An 18,609-nucleotide genomic window follows, 5' to 3' on the forward strand; every position below is an offset into this window, starting at 1 on the left:
TTTGGTATAAAAGTAATGATGTGATGTAAAGTAAGGGTATTTGTAGAAAAAAGTGAGGTATTTAATTAAATGTTTACTTTCTAATTGCACATCCCAAAATAGAAATGTGTATACTTTATAGCTGGACGGAGGGAGTATATTTTTATATTATATCCGTCCCAAAACTATAGTCTGAGTATGTTTACCACGGGATTTAAGGAATATTGATATTATATTGGTAGTGGATAAAAAATATGGGTAAAAGACTTTTTTACCTTTGTGAGTATATTACTGTAAACAGTAGTGGCAATTATGTAATAACAATGAAAAAGTAAGAGTAGTTTTATAGTGATATGGTTATTTATGAAAATGAGACTATTATTTTAGGACGGACAAAAATGGTAAACAAGACTATTGTATTGGGATGGAGGGAGTATAATTTTAAAAAATATTATTATCACAATAATGTATTATAATGTATTACCGTCGTCTTTTCTTTTCAATTATCTAATATACGATAATGGTGAAATAGATATTTAAATATATATTTTTTTGTTGAACCGTTAATTTATATTTATTTTTTTATTTTAATATTTTTTTTCAAAAATCGTAAATTATTTATTTATTTATTTTAATATATCCTTTTTATATAAAAACTAAGTACGTATATATTATTTATTAATATTAAATATTATCTTATTAATAATTATTTATTATATTTATAAAATTTGTTGTTTGATATAAATTTATATAATTAATATGTATTCAAAAAAAAATTATTTTATAATTCTACAAAATCAATATAAATCCATGTAAATCAATTATTAAAATATAAATTTTGTAAACTCTCTAAAATAAAAAAATAAAAATTCATTAAAATCTCAATTGAATACGAGATTTAGCACATCCAGCAATTTGAACAATAATAAATTACCAAACCATAAATGCATAAGCTAAATTAGTGCTGGCAATTACCAAAGAACAGAAAGCAAGCCCCGCCCCAGTTACCGACGGTAATGCGATGGCGAGAGAGGTGGACCGAAATTGATTGTCGGAATCTCTATCCCTACAACGATAGCAGTTGGCCCTCCTGAAGCCTTCTTGGTTGTCGAACAACCACTGCAGCAAAAGCAATCGATTTCTTTTCCAAAGCTCAGTGTCTCGTGTGAGTAACCATTAAGGAGGGTTTCGGCATCAACTCAAGCCGACGACACCCAACCATTCGGGCAAGGAAACCAGCGACCAAATAAAATACATCGCATTGCAATGGATTCTCCGATTTACCTAAAAATCAGATTAAAAAATTATCCTCACTCAAAATCGATATAACAACAAACAATGATGAGTTTGAAAGCCAAAAACTAATAATAATAATAATAAATATTGCTTGTACTCTCTGCTTTTATTTGTTCTCTGTTTAATTTTATGGTATCAGACTGGATTAAACATCCTATGATTGAAGAAAAATCATCATGGATACTGAAGCTGCGCTTGTTCGTGCAACTAGGGCTATTATTCCTCAACCTCTTTGCCTTGCCAAAGATCCACATCTCACCTTATGTTCAGTACCGCTCAATGGTACAAATTACTTCACATGGAGTCATCTGTGTGGAACTCATTGCTCGCCAAAGGAAAACATGGCTTCCTCACAGGCAAAACATCCAGACATGCTGAAAATGCATCAGAATTGGATTCATAGATAGAGATAGGTGCATTAATAAGAACTTGGATCATCAACTCCATCTCTGTACATCTGCAAGATGCCTTCATATTTCTTCCTGCTGCCAAGGATTTATGGGATAGCTTAAGAGAAAATTTCGGTCAATCTAATGGATCCTAATATACCAACTCAAGCGTTCCGTCACTTCCTTAAAGCAAGGAAGTGACACAATCACTGCCTACGCAACAAAGCTTCAAGAAATGTGGGCAGAGCTGCTCAACATTGAGCCACCAATTGAGTGTTCATGTGGTATATATCATAAACTCCAGGCAAGAATAGAACGAGATTTATTGATTCAATATCTTACTGGTTTGAATGACCAATATAAATATGTTAAGAGGTCAAATTCTGTTGATTGAACCTCTGCCCACCATGAACAAAGTCTATGTTCTCATCCTGTGTGTAAGTTGAAAAACAGAAGGGAATACATATCTTTATAGAACACAACAAGTGGAGTGAACAAAGAGGGATTCGACAAAAGAAAACATCAATTAGTATGCAAAAGGAATACGGTATGTGATTACTGCAAGAAGAAAGGTCACTCCAGAGATACATGCTGGAGTTCCTGAATGGTACAAAGACCTGCAAAATAAGAAAAATAGTTGTATTTGTGCTACTGTGATGACCAATGAGTCTGAGAAGAAGAACAACTCAGGAAATCCAAATTTAAGTGCTCTTGTAAAGACAGAAGTGCAAAAGCTCCTAATGCAGCATATTCTTGACTCTTCTGAGGTAATCTATTTCATATTGGTTCTGTCCATTTAGAGCATAATTCTTGGCTAATTGACAGTGGTGCAACATGTCATATTTGTTCTGATAAACGGTTATGCACTTCCTTATCTCCTCTAAAAACAATGGCCCAAATTATACTTCCAAATGGAACCCGCCTCACAACCACCCGAGATCACATTACCATTTGTCTACTACCTTCCTGCATAATTTAATATATGTTAGTCTGTTTCTTAAACATTCCCCTCTAAAGCTTATTTTTTCACTTTTAATGGTTGCATGATTAAGGACCAGAAATCTGAGATAGTCTTGGCTACTGCTGGAAAACAAACCAAAAACCTACGTACTTTCTAACTCCTCCATTCCTATCACTATGAACCTTTCTTGTGGCATCAACGACTTGGACACACTTCATTTGTACTCCTTGTGAGATCTGTCACAAAGCAAAACAAACAAGACTACCTTTTAATAAAAGTCCTTCTTGTTCATCTTACATGTTTGATCTTATTCACTACTTTATTAATAATAAACCAAGCTTGTATGGCACTCCACGAGACCACGATGCTCAACCGGTCTTGATCTATTTTCCAAGTTGGCGATGGGCTCATGATTTAACATCATGTATCAATATCGATTGCATGATTATTATTTTTCGAAAATGCACCAAATTCAAGTATATGCTTGCGTTTGTAATTTTATTTTTGTATTATATAAGTTATAACATAATAGTTTTTTTAAAGAAAAAATATTCTATATTAGTATGTATTATTCAAATTGTTATATCAAACAATTCACTCAATTTATTTATTATGTTAACATATTTCTCTTAGCATTGTTCACAAAAAATTAGTCTTAAAATACATTACATTTAAAACTCTTTTTAATTATTTAAAATATTATGTGAAAAAAAAAACAAACTTTATGTCAATTTAAATATTGTATCCAGCAGTGGCGTCAAAGCCAAATTTTTGTTCAATTTTTAATTTAATTTAAAAATTCAACATTTCATTTTATAAAGTATTTTTTTCCACAAAACACTACCTTCAATCTACTCTTCAAACAAAATAAATAACTAACAAATCCAAACTCCCAAATAACACACCAAAAGAACAAGCAAACACCCTTAGACCACATGTTTTCATTTTCAAATTTTGATAGCATAGAAGGGTTCATCATCCCCCTCCAACAATAGTGTTCTTATTATTCTCGACACAGCCAAATTCAAAATATATATATGATGGCATTGCATTGCATTGCATTGCTTTGTATTATTGTATTGCCAATCAACAACAAACAAATGTGACTCAGAAAAGGAAGTAATTCCTGGAAAGAGGGACTGATTTAGCAGCAGGGCATGTAAGAATCTCCCCACCTGCTTCGACAACGTACGTCTCCGGATCGACTTTCATCGCCGGAAGTGTGTCGTTGAACTCCATGTCCAGCTTACTCAGCTTCCGAACATTTCCTACAGCTTCCACCCTCTTGTTCAGTCTGTATTGCTCTTTTATTCCCAAATCCAGAGCCACCTGCAATAACACCGAGTATGGAGTCGAAGTGCAAACTCAAAGATATTGAGCACGTGAAATTGTGGTGGTAGCAGTGTGTCCATGAGATGGATTGAGGGTGAGAGGAGATCAATCCATACCTTGCTGACAAATGCAATCGAATTAGCACTCCCGGCTTTGCCAAATCCTCCAAACATCGGTCTCATTGTCACCTGTGCCATGAGACAGATTCAGCAATCCGACATTGTACTAAAATGGATTGATTTTATTTTTTGAAACTGGTTCAAGACTAGTTTGATTTTTCGACTAAGTATTAAATCTCTTGGTCCCGATTTGTGGTTGAAAGTTCAGTTTTAGGGATTGGATTATACTGCAATTAGATAGAGTTGATGTAAATTGTAGGGACATGAATGGTGTTGTAAGCAGAATTACCGGTTCCGGTGTTGGGATGCTTGCATTTGGATCGCCCATATCGGACCATGCTATTGTTCCACCTTTTATCACCATCTCCGGTTTGGCTCCAAAGAACGACGGCTTCCATAGAACAAGATCCGCCAGCTTACCCACCTGGAACCAAGTCATATGATCGAATTTCAGACGAGTCAACTGCATCATCATCATCTTAAGAAAATTTCTCCAGAAAATAACAGCACATACAGGGGTGTTTTTTTATTTTTTTATTTTATAGTAATTGGATATAATATTTTGTAAGAGAAAATAATGTATTTTTATAGAAAACCATAAAAACTACATAGTAATGTATGCAACACGACATCAACATGGATATCTCATATTCAAAAAGCTGTACCTCAACTGATCCAACGAATTTAGAAAATCCACAAGCTATGGCAGGATTAATAGTGTACTTTGCAACGTATCTCTTGATTCTGAAGTTATCATTTCCCTGCAGACTGCTTTCGAGGGGTCCTCTAAATAACTTCATCTTGTGGGCAGTTTGCCAAGTTCTGGAAATTACCTATCAAGAATAAGGCACACAGATTTGTATGTGAGTTAGTGAAAAACAACAAAACGAAGTTATTAATGAAGCACATAAATGACAATGGAAGGTGTGCATTGTCAATTTGATTGATCAGAAGAACATTGGACTAAGAATAACCTCTCCAATGCGGCCCATAGCCTGTGAATCAGAGGATATGATACTTATAGCCCCTATATCATGCAAAATGTCTTCAGCAGCTATGGTTTCAGCACGAATACGAGACTCGGCAAAAGCAACATCCTCCCTGATATTCTTGTCAAGGTGATGACAGACCATCTGCAGAATGTAAATAAGTTTTTTCAGCAATTCATTTTTCATGAATTACTACACTATAGTTACATATACTGTTTCTTACAAGCATGTCAAGATGCTCATCTACGGTATTGAAGGTAAAAGGACGCGTTGGGTTAGTTGACGAGGGGAGGACATTTTTCACGCCACAGACTTTTATGATATCGGGAGCATGACCGCCACCTGCACCTTCACTGCATAAAAGGATAAGAGCACACTACCACACTCACGCGCCTAGAGAAACAAATCAGTCCAGACCAGAAGATAGGATTTACCTGTGGTATGTATGAATGGATCGATCTTTAAAAGCAGCAATTGTGTGCTCAACAAATCCAGATTCATTTAATGTATCGGTGTGAATGTTTACCTAGTAGTTTCCATTTTAATACACAGGCACGAATAAAGAGCATTGATATAGTTAGTGGAGAAACACTACCTGAATGTCGTATAATTCTGCTACAGACAGACATGTATCTATTGCAGCTGGAGTAGTTCCCCAATCTTCATGAAGCTTCAATCCCATTGCCCCAGCTTTAACTATATCGTGTAAGCCCTCTTCTTTAGAAGAATTCCCCTGCAAAAGCATTTTGATCATTAAGCACCACTTGCAGTAACAAGTTTTTAGATAGCATAATACAATACGAATCAGGAAAATTCTTCACTAGAACTATCGATGTGTGAATGGACATGTGAAAAACCTCCGAGAAAGAAAATATCCTTTCTATGGATGAAGAGAAATCCCGGGTGGGAAACATAAAACCAAGTAACGAAGTACAAGGCCTACTTTTCCTGTAAAACCAAAATTCAGGGGCAAGTCATCTGTTGATTGCAACATTAATTGCATGTGAAATGGTGCGGGAGTACAAGTAGTTGCCCGCGTCCCATCAGCAGGCCCTGTACCGCCTCCCACCAATGTAGTTATACCTAAAAGCATTATTCAATTGAAGGGTTAAAAAGGAGGAAGCTTCAGAATATCTCCTGATTACACTTCACAGAACAAAATACATAACGCATAATATTTAATGAGCTATATACCTCTAATACAGCACTTCTATAGTATAATTGCATGAATAAATTTCTAATGAGCTATATACGAAGCAGATGAATCAAATTAAAGTAGATGTGAAAACTCCTATCACCAAATTTTTATCCACACAATAACAAGAAATAAAATTTCTAAAAATGATTACTGTGAGAAACTTACCACTTGTAATTGCTTCATAAGCTAATTGGGGGCATATAAAATGCACATGACAGTCTATAGCTCCTGCGGTAATGATCATTCCTTCTCCAGCAATAACCTCGGTATTTACCTGGGTAAAAAATGAACAAATTTGGGTATCAAACCAGATATATACACTATAAACATAGCCAAAATTATTAATTCAAGTTCCCTGACTCACCCCTATGATCATGTTATCTGAAACCCCATCCATGGCATCTGGATTACCTGCTTTCCCAATAGCAATAATATAGCCATCTTTGATTCCTATATCAGCTTTATATATCCCTGTATAATCAATGATCACAGCATTGGTTATTACAGTATCCAAACAATCACGAGATGCATATCCACTAGCCTGTCCCATTCCATCTCTCAGGACTTTTCCACCACCAAAAACACACTCATCACCATAAACTGCATAATCCCTTTCAATTTCGGCAATTAAATCAGTGTCACCCAGCCGAATTTTATCACCAGTTGTAGGGCCATACATATTGCCATACTTTTCATGAGACATTGAATAGGAGAAAGGAGATCCTTCTTCAATGAGAAATTCCCTGCACGACCAATTTAAATGAAATCAAGCATGCTAAATAAGCTAAATGGATAATGCAAGTAAAAAGAAATTAAACATATATATTAATAACGTAACAATAGAAAAGATTACAAAATTCATAAAATATGTAGGATGTCAGACCTAGCATCTGCTTCCTCTAAAAAGCCATAATTTCCATCATGTACAACTTTCATTGCTGCTTTGCTTTGGGTATCATCCACTGGACCATCGGCAATATTATTTCCACCCCTAATTATTTGTTTACCACCAATTCTGACTAGTGATACAGTTTTTGTCTCCCCTGGCTGCAGAATTAAGATTATTTTAGTACAGATTTGTGGATATTGGAAGAATTGAACTCCATAAGAGATTATTTTTTGGCCCAAGCTACAGATTTGCATATCTAGATACTTTAGTCTGCCTAGATAGCATTGTTCTACTCAATGTTTCATGATTTATAAGTTCATAACTCCTCTTGTCTTGCTTCACATGTTCTTAAAAAAGCACCATTTAGGTTTTGATTATAATACTACAGATCCAATTTCTCACTTAAATCTTCCATATTATGTTAAAGAAAATGTCAGGTCTTATACAGTGAAGCCAATCACTGAAAATTTTCACTAAAGCTAAAAATAAGCCAGGTTTATAGTTAAAGCATCCCTAAGTTTGTGCTATACACAATGTAATATGCAAGTGTGAAATGATGCACATGCGAGTATTTTCTACTTCTCAAGCTTCGCATTTGTACGAAAAGATTGAACACAGAAAGTCAGTTTCCAAGACAATGAACTGAAACCTCAAAGCGAGTAGCTCTTCCCGCAGGGATATTCAACCTCATGCCATAGGCTTTATATCGATCAAATACAAAGTGTGGGTTGACCTCAATGAAGTGGTAATGACTTCCAACCTGGGAAAAACAAAAAAAATTAAAGCAGCATTGACGGAAAATATATGGATACATACAAACTTACGAGAAGAAAAAAGAAATGTATCTACATCTCATTACTTGGTGTTGCACATGAACCTATTAAATTATGCAGATTGGTGTTCAAAAGTAAGACCGGATCATGTGGACAGACATTGCCAAATGGTCATAATGCAAGCTCTGGATAACTAAACAGTAATAAATTCAGGTTTGTTCTCTATAGATAACTATCAAGGAGAAAGAAAGCATGATTCTGGTCAACTAAAGGTGTTAGCACAAAAAAAATAAGATGCGAGTTGGGGTTCAAGAAGGAAGAATGAATGGGCCAGTGGTGGGTTAGACCATTTGGATGGGATGATTTTTTGATCTAACCGATCGGACGGTTCACGTGGATAACCGAAGAGGAAGTGGTTTCGGACGATTCAGATTGGTGACCGACGAGAAAGTAGTTTCGGACGGTGCAGATCGGTAACAGACGAGGAAGCGATTTCGGATAATTCGAATCGGTAACCGACGAAGAAGCAGTTTCGGACGGTTCCGATAGGTAACCAACGCGGAAGCAATTCTTGGACGGTTCAGATTGACAACCGACGTGAAAGCAGTTTTTGGGACAGTTCAAAAGTGACCGACATTGAAACAAGTTCTTTACGGTTCAAAAGGAACCGACGTGGAAGCGGTTTTATGGACGGTTCTAGGACAACCGCCACGGAAATGGTTTTAAACGGTTTGGTTTGATACGTATATAAACATCCTCAACAATAGAAAGCGAGCATCTTCAATCGAACAAAATTCCAAGAGAATCTCGTTGGGATCGTCATGTTATTTTCAGTTATCCTTTTCAACTTTCCTTTTTTTTTTTCTTTAGCAATATTATGTACTGCTTCTCTAGAGATCCGTGATCTCAGACACCTGTTCAAGTTCGAAATTTAATCTCGAATTTTACTTTTTATTGTTGAAATTTTACCATCAACAAATTGGCAATCACAGTGGGGAAAGCAAAATTAATGATCCTACGTTTAACGAAAATTTCATACAACTTCAATTCGGTTGAGTCGTTGCAAATAATCTCATGACAGGTTCTCAATCTCAATGACTCAGCACAGCCATCGGGGCTACTACGGCAACGCCACCATCAATCTCCACTACAGAGGTCATCTCCTAAATACCATCCGAATGGTTAAATCATGTTCAACAAATGAACAATCAGCAAACAACAACCATACAGATAATGTTACACGAGCAACAAAACTTGATACAGAATATGCTAGATCAAACCCTATCGAGAATCACACTTCACTAAGCGCCTTCACCTCCAGGAATGTCTCCGTCGTGCCTTCTGGAAAACTTCGCAGGGCTGTCGTTCGTGGATAACACCATTCCAAGTGCTACAGCCTCTAGTAGGGCAAAAGAGGGAGAACTCCCCTCACTTTTCCAAACACTATCCCTCTGGGGACTCGGCCTGAGCCGTTTCAATAGAGGGATGACCAACTTGGACAGACTGATGACCGACCTGAAGATCATCCTCTTGATCCTATTCCAGTTCCAGATCATCATCCGATCAAATTGAACCCAAATGACATCACACGTTCTGAGGGTCCATTTCGGTATGACTCAACAGGTTATCAATCGGCCCGCATACCAACGACTGTTCTCTGAAAGGATCATCAATAAACATCCTCTTTCCAGTAGGGTAAAATCGATAACAATCTATTTTATAAATTATAGTTGTTCGGTCTGTCTCTGACCAAGACAGTTTTTTCTTGGTTTGATACAACTTTTCACGCTAGGTTCTTCAATCCTGTTCCGTGGTGTCTCTAGCTGATTTATTGAAAATGAGACAGATGCTAGAAGAATATGCTGCGCAGTTTATAAAAAGGATTTGGTTGATGCAGAGCAGATGTCCGACTGTGATAGAGGAAAAAGAAATGACCAATCTTGTGGTCCGAAACATGCATGGACGGTTACGGGAGGCACTAACCGCCCATGATGTCAAAGATCTAAAGCTGGGCGTTTGGAGTCATTATTCAGGGAAAAAAATCAAAATTTTTGGCGCCACAAGGTTCAACTTATGGATAGCATGGAAGCAGAAGCATACATACCAGATAGCGATCCAGTGGTCGAAGCAGAAGAAATGGCTCTTCCAGGAACAGAAAGGAAAGATCAACCGACTTTTGACAGTTCTAAAGCGGACGAGATCTTCGATATCCTCCTGACGGATGGACAAATTCAAATTCCTAAAGGACAGTGATTGGCGACAAAAGAGAAAATTAAGGGGAGACCTTACTGCAAGTGGTATAATTCCTTCACCAACATTACAAGTCAGTGTACACATTTCAGGAAAGAGATTCAAAGGGCTATCAAAGCTGGACGCTTTAAATATGTCACTCTGGGGGTAGAACAACAGTCGTTTCCCAAGGTAACAATGGCTGCAATCGGAGTTGCTCCGAATAAAGAGTTACCAAGGAAGGAAGATCCGGAGGAAAAACAGAAGAAAGATTTCAAAATATGTGATGATCGGGTAGCAGAAAAATAGGACCGCCAACGAAGAAGCCCTGTTCGGTCAAAGATAAATGGAGTCAAAACAGGAAACCATTACCGGTCGACATCGATCATTGGTTTTCAGGTATGAATCGTACTCAGATCCGTAATGCTAAACGTAGATATGCTGCTCGGCACAACCACCGTATTGATAGCCGTAGGGATCCCTCGGGCCCCAAACCTGAGATCCGGCATCAACCTGGTCTTCGAGTATCTCTGGATACTACTACAGATCACTGGACTGTTCAAACAATGAATAATAAGGAGTTGTTAAGAAAGCCAAGTGTCACAGATGTCAATATTGTAACAAGATTTATATTGATCCAGTCATAGGAGAGATAAAAAAAAAATGGTCAAGGAATTCGGTTCGTGTCTTTCTCACCAATTGAGGTTCAGGCACTTACAGAAGAACGGACGGGTAAAACCATCGGACAGTCCCCTTTTGAAGTCAGGATGTCAGGACTGCGCTGGCAACAAGCAGAGCCGACCTGGGAAGAGCCGACCTGGGAAGAGCCGACCTGGAAAAAACCCATTTGGAAGGAGCCGATCTAAGCTAGTTTAGCCAATAATTGTTTTGAGAAATCCGAATGGGTGAGGATCATGGACCCATGGTCCCCCACCAATGGTTTTCTCTCCTCTCCCTAAAGGAATGGTACCTCATCTGAAGCCTCTTTATGTCGACACTCATATTTGTGGTAAGCCGGCCAGTAAGGTCTTCATTGATAATGGTGCAATCTTTAATGTTATGCCTTTAAAAACACTTAAAAGACTAGGCAAGGAGATTTTTGATTCATCACTAGTGGACATTAAAATGACAAGTTTCACGCGTCAGCTGAGTCGAAAGGTATGATGGTAGCCCCAAAAGAGGTTGGGTCTAAAATAATATCAACCGTCTTCTTTGTGATAGATGCAAATACCACATATTTAGTGCTGCTTGGAAGGGATTGGATTCATGCGTCCCGATGTGTGCCGTCATCTTTGCATCAACAACTGATGTTCTTGGAGGATAATCAAGTTTTTAAAATGGAAGCTAGCGACAACCCCTTTGGTGTTTCAGAGACTGTGGAAGAATACGTGCATTACTCCGGACATATTCCACCGATCTCTCAAACAGCTCTTGTTAACGAATACCTATGCGCAGCTATAGGCTCACCAATCAAGGGCATATGTTCTTTTAATAGAACAATTCTCGCTTCAAGTGTTATGGCTCTTTGATAGCCAAAGCGTTTCTTATTTAACTAGGTTTATTATCGAAAGTACCAGTCTAAGCGAATATAGTATGATAATTAATCAGTATTACTTAAGGCAACTTAAGAAAAGGTTGCACAACGCAAGTGTTGTAACAGCAGATGTTAACCAGTTTCGTTGGCCAGATTTGTTCGAGAAGAAAGAACCATTATTTACAGGTCAGGATCCTCTGATCGAGTATAATATAGAACCGACCTGGTTCCGAGGATGGTCAGAGTTAGTGATTTGTTGTCAAAACAACAACAGGGTCGGATGGTCGATTTGATTCTAAGTAATATAAATTGTTTGGTATGGGATTATTCGGGAATGCCCGGTTTGGAGAGAAGTTTTGTGGAGCATAGATTACCCATCAAACAGGGTTCACGCCGTGTAAGTAGCCGCCTCGACAGATCAGTTCCAAATTAATGCCTCAAATCAAAGAATAGATTGAGAAGCTTTTGAAGGTGGGATTTATTCGGCCGTGTCGATATGCTGAGTGGCTGGCAAATATTGTGCCAATGACTAAGAAAAATAGAAAGATTTGGATCTGCATCGATTTTTGTGATCTCAATTTGGCGACTCCTAAGGATAAGTACGCCATGCCTGTAGCTGACATGTTGATCGACTTAGCCGCGGGACATCGGATTCTTACTCTGATGGACGGATATCCTGGTTATAATCAATTTTTTCTGGTAGAGGAGGACATCCCCAAAACAGCCTTTAGATGCCCAGAGGCATTGAGGATATATGAGTGGATGGGCGATGAATGCTATTTTCCATGATCTCATTGGTAAATCTATGGAAGTCTATATTGACAACGTGATCGTTAAGTTGGCCGATTTCGAAAGCCATTTGGAAGATTTAAAGAATTGAGAGATATAACTTGAAGATGAACCCGAACAAATGCGCTTTCCGAGTGTCAGCGGGAAACTTGTTGGTTTTCCTAGTACATGAAAGACGCATTGAAATCGATGCAAACAAGGCCAAGGCACTTTTAGAAATATAGCCCTTCAGGTCGGTCAAGGAGGTTCAAAGTTTACTAGGCAGGTAAATTATTTAAGGAGATTTATTACTAATGTTGCAGGGAAAATGAAGCCCATTACGAAATTACTACGGGCAAAGACCCCTGAAATCGTTTGGGGAATCGAACAACAAAAACCCTTGGAAGCCATCAAGACAACTTTGGCTGAACCACCCGTCCTGGGTGACCGACCTCTCAAGTTATATTTATCAAATACTCATGAGGTGGTGAGTTGTTTGTTGGCACAAGATTGGGAAGACAGAAAGAAGAGGGCGATTTATAACTTGAGTAAGACTCTGGTTGGGCCTGAGTTGAATTATACCATGCCCGAGAAAATGTGTTACTCATTGGTGTTCGCCTATACTAAAACAGAGCATTATTTACTCCTCAAGGAGGTTGAGGTCGTTTCCAAGGTACATTTAATCAAGTTGATTTTGCAGAGACCAACTATGCAGGGAAGATTAATGAAATGTGCAATCAAGTTAGCTCCATTTTCATTAACATACAAGGCTATCAAAGGGCAAGTGGTCGCTGATCTCTTAGCGAAATTCACAGGGGAACAGCAAGAAAATGTGGGGCGCGTACTATATGTGAGTACTTGGACCTGGCATATGTTGTTTGATGTATCAAGTTCGGGGGAAGGATCGAGAGCAGATGTAGTTCTGAAAGAGCTCGACGGCCAAAAAGTTAAATTGCAATTGCAGTTGGAAGCACTGACTCATAATTCGGCTGAATATGAAGCTTTGATTCTGGGACTTGAGGCTTTGATTGCGAGAAAAGTCCAATTAGTTGTGATTCAAGGGGATTCGCAATTGGTGATCAATGGTGATCAATCAGGTAACAAAAAGGTATGTTCGCAATTTGCCTCATTTACGACAATATAGAGCTTTGGTGTTTCGATTATTGTCAAAAATTTCAGAAGTCAGTTTTGAACATATCCGAGGACGGAGAACCGTCATGCGGAAGACTTGGCTTAAAGTGCGTGTAGGCGGGTGATAAGTGCGTTCGTTTGTGACACGGGCGTGGAAGTCCTGGCCGACCGGAGAACGGATATCATTGCATATTTAAAAGAGTCTAGTTCGGTTGCACCCGTGGGCGTTCGGTTGAAGGCATTACGATTTCGGCTCTTTGAAGGAATCCTATACAAGCGGACCTTCGAAGGCTTGTTATTGAGGTGTGTGGGACCAGAAGAATCGTTGGAGATTATGCGGAAAGTACATAGTAGGGTGTGCGGTTCACATCGAGTAGGTTTGAATATGAGGTGGGCCATACATCGTATGGGATTCTTTTGGCCGAAAATATTTGAGAATTGTATTAAGTTCGCCAAAGGATGTCAAGAATGTCAAAGGCATGGGCCATTGGCTATGGACCTCCAGACTTCGGTCAAACCATGGCCATTCAAAGTCTGGGCGATGGATTTTATTGGTAAGATCCATCCGGCTTCTTCGAAGCATCATTGTTTCATTCTAGTCGCGACAGATTATGTGGGTCGAGGTTGTTCCTGTGAAGAATGCAACACAAAAAGAGGTAATTGAATTTTTCTAAAATCAAATTATTTACCGATTTGAGGTTCCACACACTATTATCACATATCAGGGTTTGGCTTTTACTGGGGAGAAATTCGTCGAATTTCTGGTTAGTTTTAATATTCGGCTGCATCATTCATCTCTCTATTCTCCACAAGCTAATGGTCAAGCAGAAGCAGCAAATAAGATTGTCATTGGTATCATAAAGAAAATGATTGGCGAAAATCCAAGAAAATGGCATTCACTGTTGCCTCAGGCTCTCTGGGCACATCGTTATAGCAGAAGTTCAGCCACGGGGTTTTCGCCATATCAGCTCACGTTTGGACAAGATGCGGTGTTACCAGCCGAGCTTCATGTACCATCGATGCGTACTGCTAACACCACGGTGGATTTTGACGAAGAATGTCAACAAGGTATGATGCAAAAGTTGGAGGATCTGGGCGTTATTTGGTTGAAGGCGATTGATCGGATGGTCAAACACGGCGAGGTGCAGGCTAGACATTATGATTAAAAAACTCTTTACAAGACTTTTAAGGAAGGTGATTTGGTTTGGAAACTATTTTACCAATTTACAAAAAGGTGGACTAGTTGGATAAATGACCCTCTGATTGGGAAGGGCCCTACGTAGCTTACAAGAAAATTGGAAATAGAGCATTTATTATTATGGATCAAGAAGGAAAGGTGGTACGTATTATCAGGTCACAATGAATAGTTATCCAGTAAAATTATTTTGAATCCATCAAGGGTTCAAATCCTTTGAAGGGTTTGGAGGTTCCTCCCCCTCCAATTCAGAATCCTCGTCCCAGTTGGTGGAAATTAATTTTGATTCCTCATCAAGAAGGTCTTCAAGGCCATGTCGATATTCCTCCCATTGTTCCTGCATTGCTTCCACATCTCATTTAGTACGAGTTTTTATGTCTTGTAAAAATTGGCGTTCCCGATCCACCAGAACCCGTAGTCGTGCGAGTGATGATCTCTATTGGGAGAATACATTGTTCCAGCTCAGATAAGGTAAAATGGCCGTGACATAATGTTCTATCAGGTCCATGTGGTGATCAAAATCAGGGTAGCGACTAAGGATGTCAGTCAGAGGTTCATACCCGATGGAGATGCATTCCATCAAACGAATTACACGACGTATTGTCCTCTTGCCCCTTGAAGATTTGAAATCCAATTGTTTGAATACTTGGATTAGGTCATCAGCATGACCGCCAACAGGGTGTGGACCTACGAGGAATGGTTGCAAATAACCTTCCCAATTACTGGATGGAACATGGATGCAAGGAGAATTCATTCTAACCAAGAAACAAAAAGGTTCGGTAAACAATTATTTATTGATGAAGGGTTGGGAGTGAAGATTTGGTTCCATTGTAATTAATTGCGCATGGTGTTTTGATCTACGAATAGAGGCATCTTTGTTGGGTCAAAACAAAAATTTTATTTCTGAAAACAAAATTTACGTGCGGGTTAATAACAAAGCATCGGGTCACGACTGGTCGGGCGGTCAGCTTCAGGAAAATCTGCGGCTGGAGGTTGGTCGTTGTCTAACTGACTTCGGAGGGGTTAGCCGCGGGGAGATCCAAAAACAGGGGCCAAACCAACGGAACTTTTGTGGCCGAAGGGTCGACTGTTGGCAGGTCGGTTGGTGATTGCTCAAAGAAGCCGATAGTATGGTCGGGAAGAGAGCCAGGAATACCTTGCCGACAACCGAATTGACGCGCAAGAAAATGGAGTTGGTAATTAAAGACTTCCAATGGTTGTTGCTGTTGCAGACTCCCAACCGTCATTTCTTGCGCCAATCGAGTTTGAGAGTCAGAGAGGGAGGAGATAAGTTGTTGAGTACAAAAAATAAAATGTGGGTTGGAGTCCATGAATGGGCCCAGTGGTGGGCAGACCCATTCGGATGAGATAATTTTTGGACCCAACCGATCGGACGGTTCAGGTCGATAACCGACAAAACAGCGATTTTGGACGGTTCAGATCGGTGACCGACGAGGAAGTGATTTTGGATGGTGCGGGTCGGTAACAGACGAGGAAGCGGTTTCGGACAGTTCAGGTCGATAACAGACGAGGAAGCAATTTCGGATGATTCGTGTCGGTAACCGACGCGGAAGCGGTTCTTGGACAGTTCAAATTGGTAATTGACGTGAAAGCAATTTTTGGGACGATTCAGATTGGTAACCAACGTGAAAGCAGTTTTTGAGACAGTTCAAATGTGATCGACGTGGAAGCGATTTTTTACGATTATCAAGGTGGAAGCAATTTTTTTACAATTACCGACGTGAAAGCGGAAGTGGTTGTGGACGGTTTGACTTGATACGTATATAAGCAACCTCAGCGATAGAGAGCGGGTTCAGACAAAATTCCAAGAGAATTTCATTTGGGATCATCATTTTATTTCCCATTATCCTTTTCAGTTTTTCTTTTTCTTTTCTTTAGCAATATTATGTACTGTATATCTAGGGAGCCGTGATCTCAGACACTTATTCAAGTTCAAAATATATTTTTGAATTTTACTTTTTATTGTTGAACAAAAGTTTTACCATTCAAGTAATCAAGTGAACTAAAATTGTAAGGAGGATTAACTAGAAGGCTCGTCAATAACATACAAGACCCAATTAATAATGAATTACCTGAACAGGCCTGTCCCCCGTGTTTGTTACTTTAAGAACTATGCCTTTCCTGCCTGAGTTAATTGTAATTAACCCAGGTCCAAAGATTAGTTCACCAGGAATTGTAAAATCCTCATCTGCAGGAAACTTGTCTAGAGAAGGAACTGCAAGAAATACCACTATCCTTAGGGAGCAATTCATGCAACACAGTTTGTTCTCAGGAGAGAACAGGGAGCTGCAAAATGACAACACACCATGGTTGTTTAAACAATATCTCAACTAGTATAAAAAGCTCATATTAAACTTTGCCAATCACAGTCAAGAAAGTAAAGAGATGTGAACAATTAATGAGCTATTTTTGAACTATTACAAAATACAATTGTAACAACACAGTTAGACCGATCAGATAGATGGACATACAGCAGAACTGTTTTACTTAGATAATCCTGCTTTTTAAAGATTTACAGCAAGGCACCAGGGTTCGAGCTGAATCAAATACAGGAATAGTAGTATATAATCACCTGGAAGAAACGAGCCATGCAAAGCCAGCTCGAGATTTCCATTTTCACGTGACACAGGATCATGAACTGTTATCAGCTTTGTCCCATCAGGAAAGGTCCCTTCAATCTATGTTTAGATTAGCACCCAATGTTATTCTTCTTAATGGATGATTTTACCTGCTGTAACCTAACAGATAAATAAATTATTCACTTAAAAGGTCATAGTTAATACCTGAACTGATTCCAGGAGATATGGAACAGAGGGAAGAACTTGTCTCCTGCAAAAAATAGTATAACTAATTATTCGTGTGATTTCTTTGACCGACTCAAAAAAGTCATAATCAGTCTAAATTCAAAACAGTAGTAGTTAGTCCTCATGTATCCCCCACACAGAAAGCACAATAAAGAACTCAATGTATTTGTTATACACATGATAACAGGTACAAGGCTGAAAAAGTGTTCGTTGGCAATGTGTGTTTAACCAAAACTCAAAAACTAAAAATAAAAATAAAAATTGCTCTGTGCTTACACTCCCAACAATTGCTGCCCAAGATCCATCAATTCAGCCACGCTTTTATTTCCATCTCGAACAAATTCCAATACCTATTGAAAACCTCACTCAATCAGGCATAAACATCGAAAGAGATGATGTGTTGTGAATTAACAGTCACACAAAAACTTGCACATATTCACCAACACAAAAGCCTCACTCCAAAACAATCTTAATCAACAATTCTATGAATGCAACTCAATGATTCAATACATACCGCAACAGCCAATATACCATTAACATATGCACATACAGACAAGTCAATAACTGAAAAAAAAAATATGATGCAACAATCGATAACCATATCACGCCAATAACCAAAACCACTCAATCATCAACAACACAAAAATCAACATCTTCTTCCAATAGCAAGGCGTCCATACCTGCGTAGCTATAAGAGCAACGGCTTCAGCGTGGTTAAGCCTCAATCCGCGCGCCAAACGCTTCTGCGCTAACTGTCCAGCATTGTGGAGCATCAATTTGTCGATTTCCCTCGGCGACAGCTTCATATTGATCGATAAATCTCTGCCGAACCTCCCTGCGACCAAATGTAGAAGATAAAACCGTGGCAGATATGGAGGAACTGAAACAGTGCTACAATGGTCAGGTCTGCGGCGACGAATTCACACTTGCGCTCTGTTTGGCTGATTTAAAAAATTGGAAAGTCCGATGTCGTCTAATAATATATTTTTAGAAAGATTCCCA

At 38.8% G+C, this 18,609-nt stretch overlaps 1 protein-coding gene and 1 pseudogene across 2 annotated transcripts; both read right to left on the reverse strand.

Moving 5' to 3' along the window:
- LOC127245709 (uncharacterized) overlaps positions 1–18,609 on the reverse strand; it is a 67,408-nt pseudogene that overhangs the window by 17,747 nt on the left and 31,052 nt on the right.
- LOC127245254 (urease) lies at positions 3,564–18,586 on the reverse strand. Of its 2 annotated transcripts, XM_051266013.1 has the most exons (18): positions 18,288–18,586; positions 17,884–17,957; positions 17,587–17,632; positions 17,376–17,481; positions 16,876–17,018; positions 7,802–7,912; positions 7,147–7,310; positions 6,628–7,006; positions 6,429–6,537; positions 6,009–6,148; positions 5,661–5,798; positions 5,500–5,591; positions 5,289–5,418; positions 5,051–5,209; positions 4,742–4,909; positions 4,366–4,500; positions 4,074–4,145; positions 3,564–3,954 (listed from the first exon to the last, which is right to left on the reverse strand). In XM_051266013.1, exons 1-18 carry the CDS (start codon positions 18,411–18,413, stop codon positions 3,733–3,735), a joined length of 2,514 nt encoding a protein of 837 aa, XP_051121970.1. In that variant the 5' UTR covers positions 18,414–18,586; the 3' UTR covers positions 3,564–3,732. The 2 variants fall into 2 exon arrangements, with proteins under 2 accessions (XP_051121970.1, XP_051121971.1); XM_051266014.1 differs by lacking the exons at positions 17,587–17,632; positions 17,884–17,957; positions 18,288–18,586 and having other exon boundaries at positions 16,876–17,089.

Source organism: Andrographis paniculata, unplaced genomic scaffold (genome assembly GCF_009805555.1).
Source record: "Andrographis paniculata isolate CXL003 unplaced genomic scaffold, ASM980555v1 Contig22END, whole genome shotgun sequence".
Classification (NCBI taxonomy): domain Eukaryota; kingdom Viridiplantae; phylum Streptophyta; class Magnoliopsida; order Lamiales; family Acanthaceae; genus Andrographis; species Andrographis paniculata.

Bases quoted from the DNA above. Each gene is read 5' to 3' on its own strand.
- LOC127245254 (XM_051266013.1), bottom strand. From the start codon at position 18,413: ATGAAGCTGTCGCCGAGGGAAATCGACAAATTGATGCTCCACAATGCT. The intron at 17,482-17,586 runs GTATTAACTATG...ATCTAAACATAG, and splicing joins ATCTCCTGGAATCAGTTCAG to ATTGAAGGGACCTTTCCTGA. The intron at 5,210-5,288 runs GTAAGAAACAGT...TACATTCTGCAG, and splicing joins ATGAGCATCTTGACATGCTT to ATGGTCTGTCATCACCTTGA.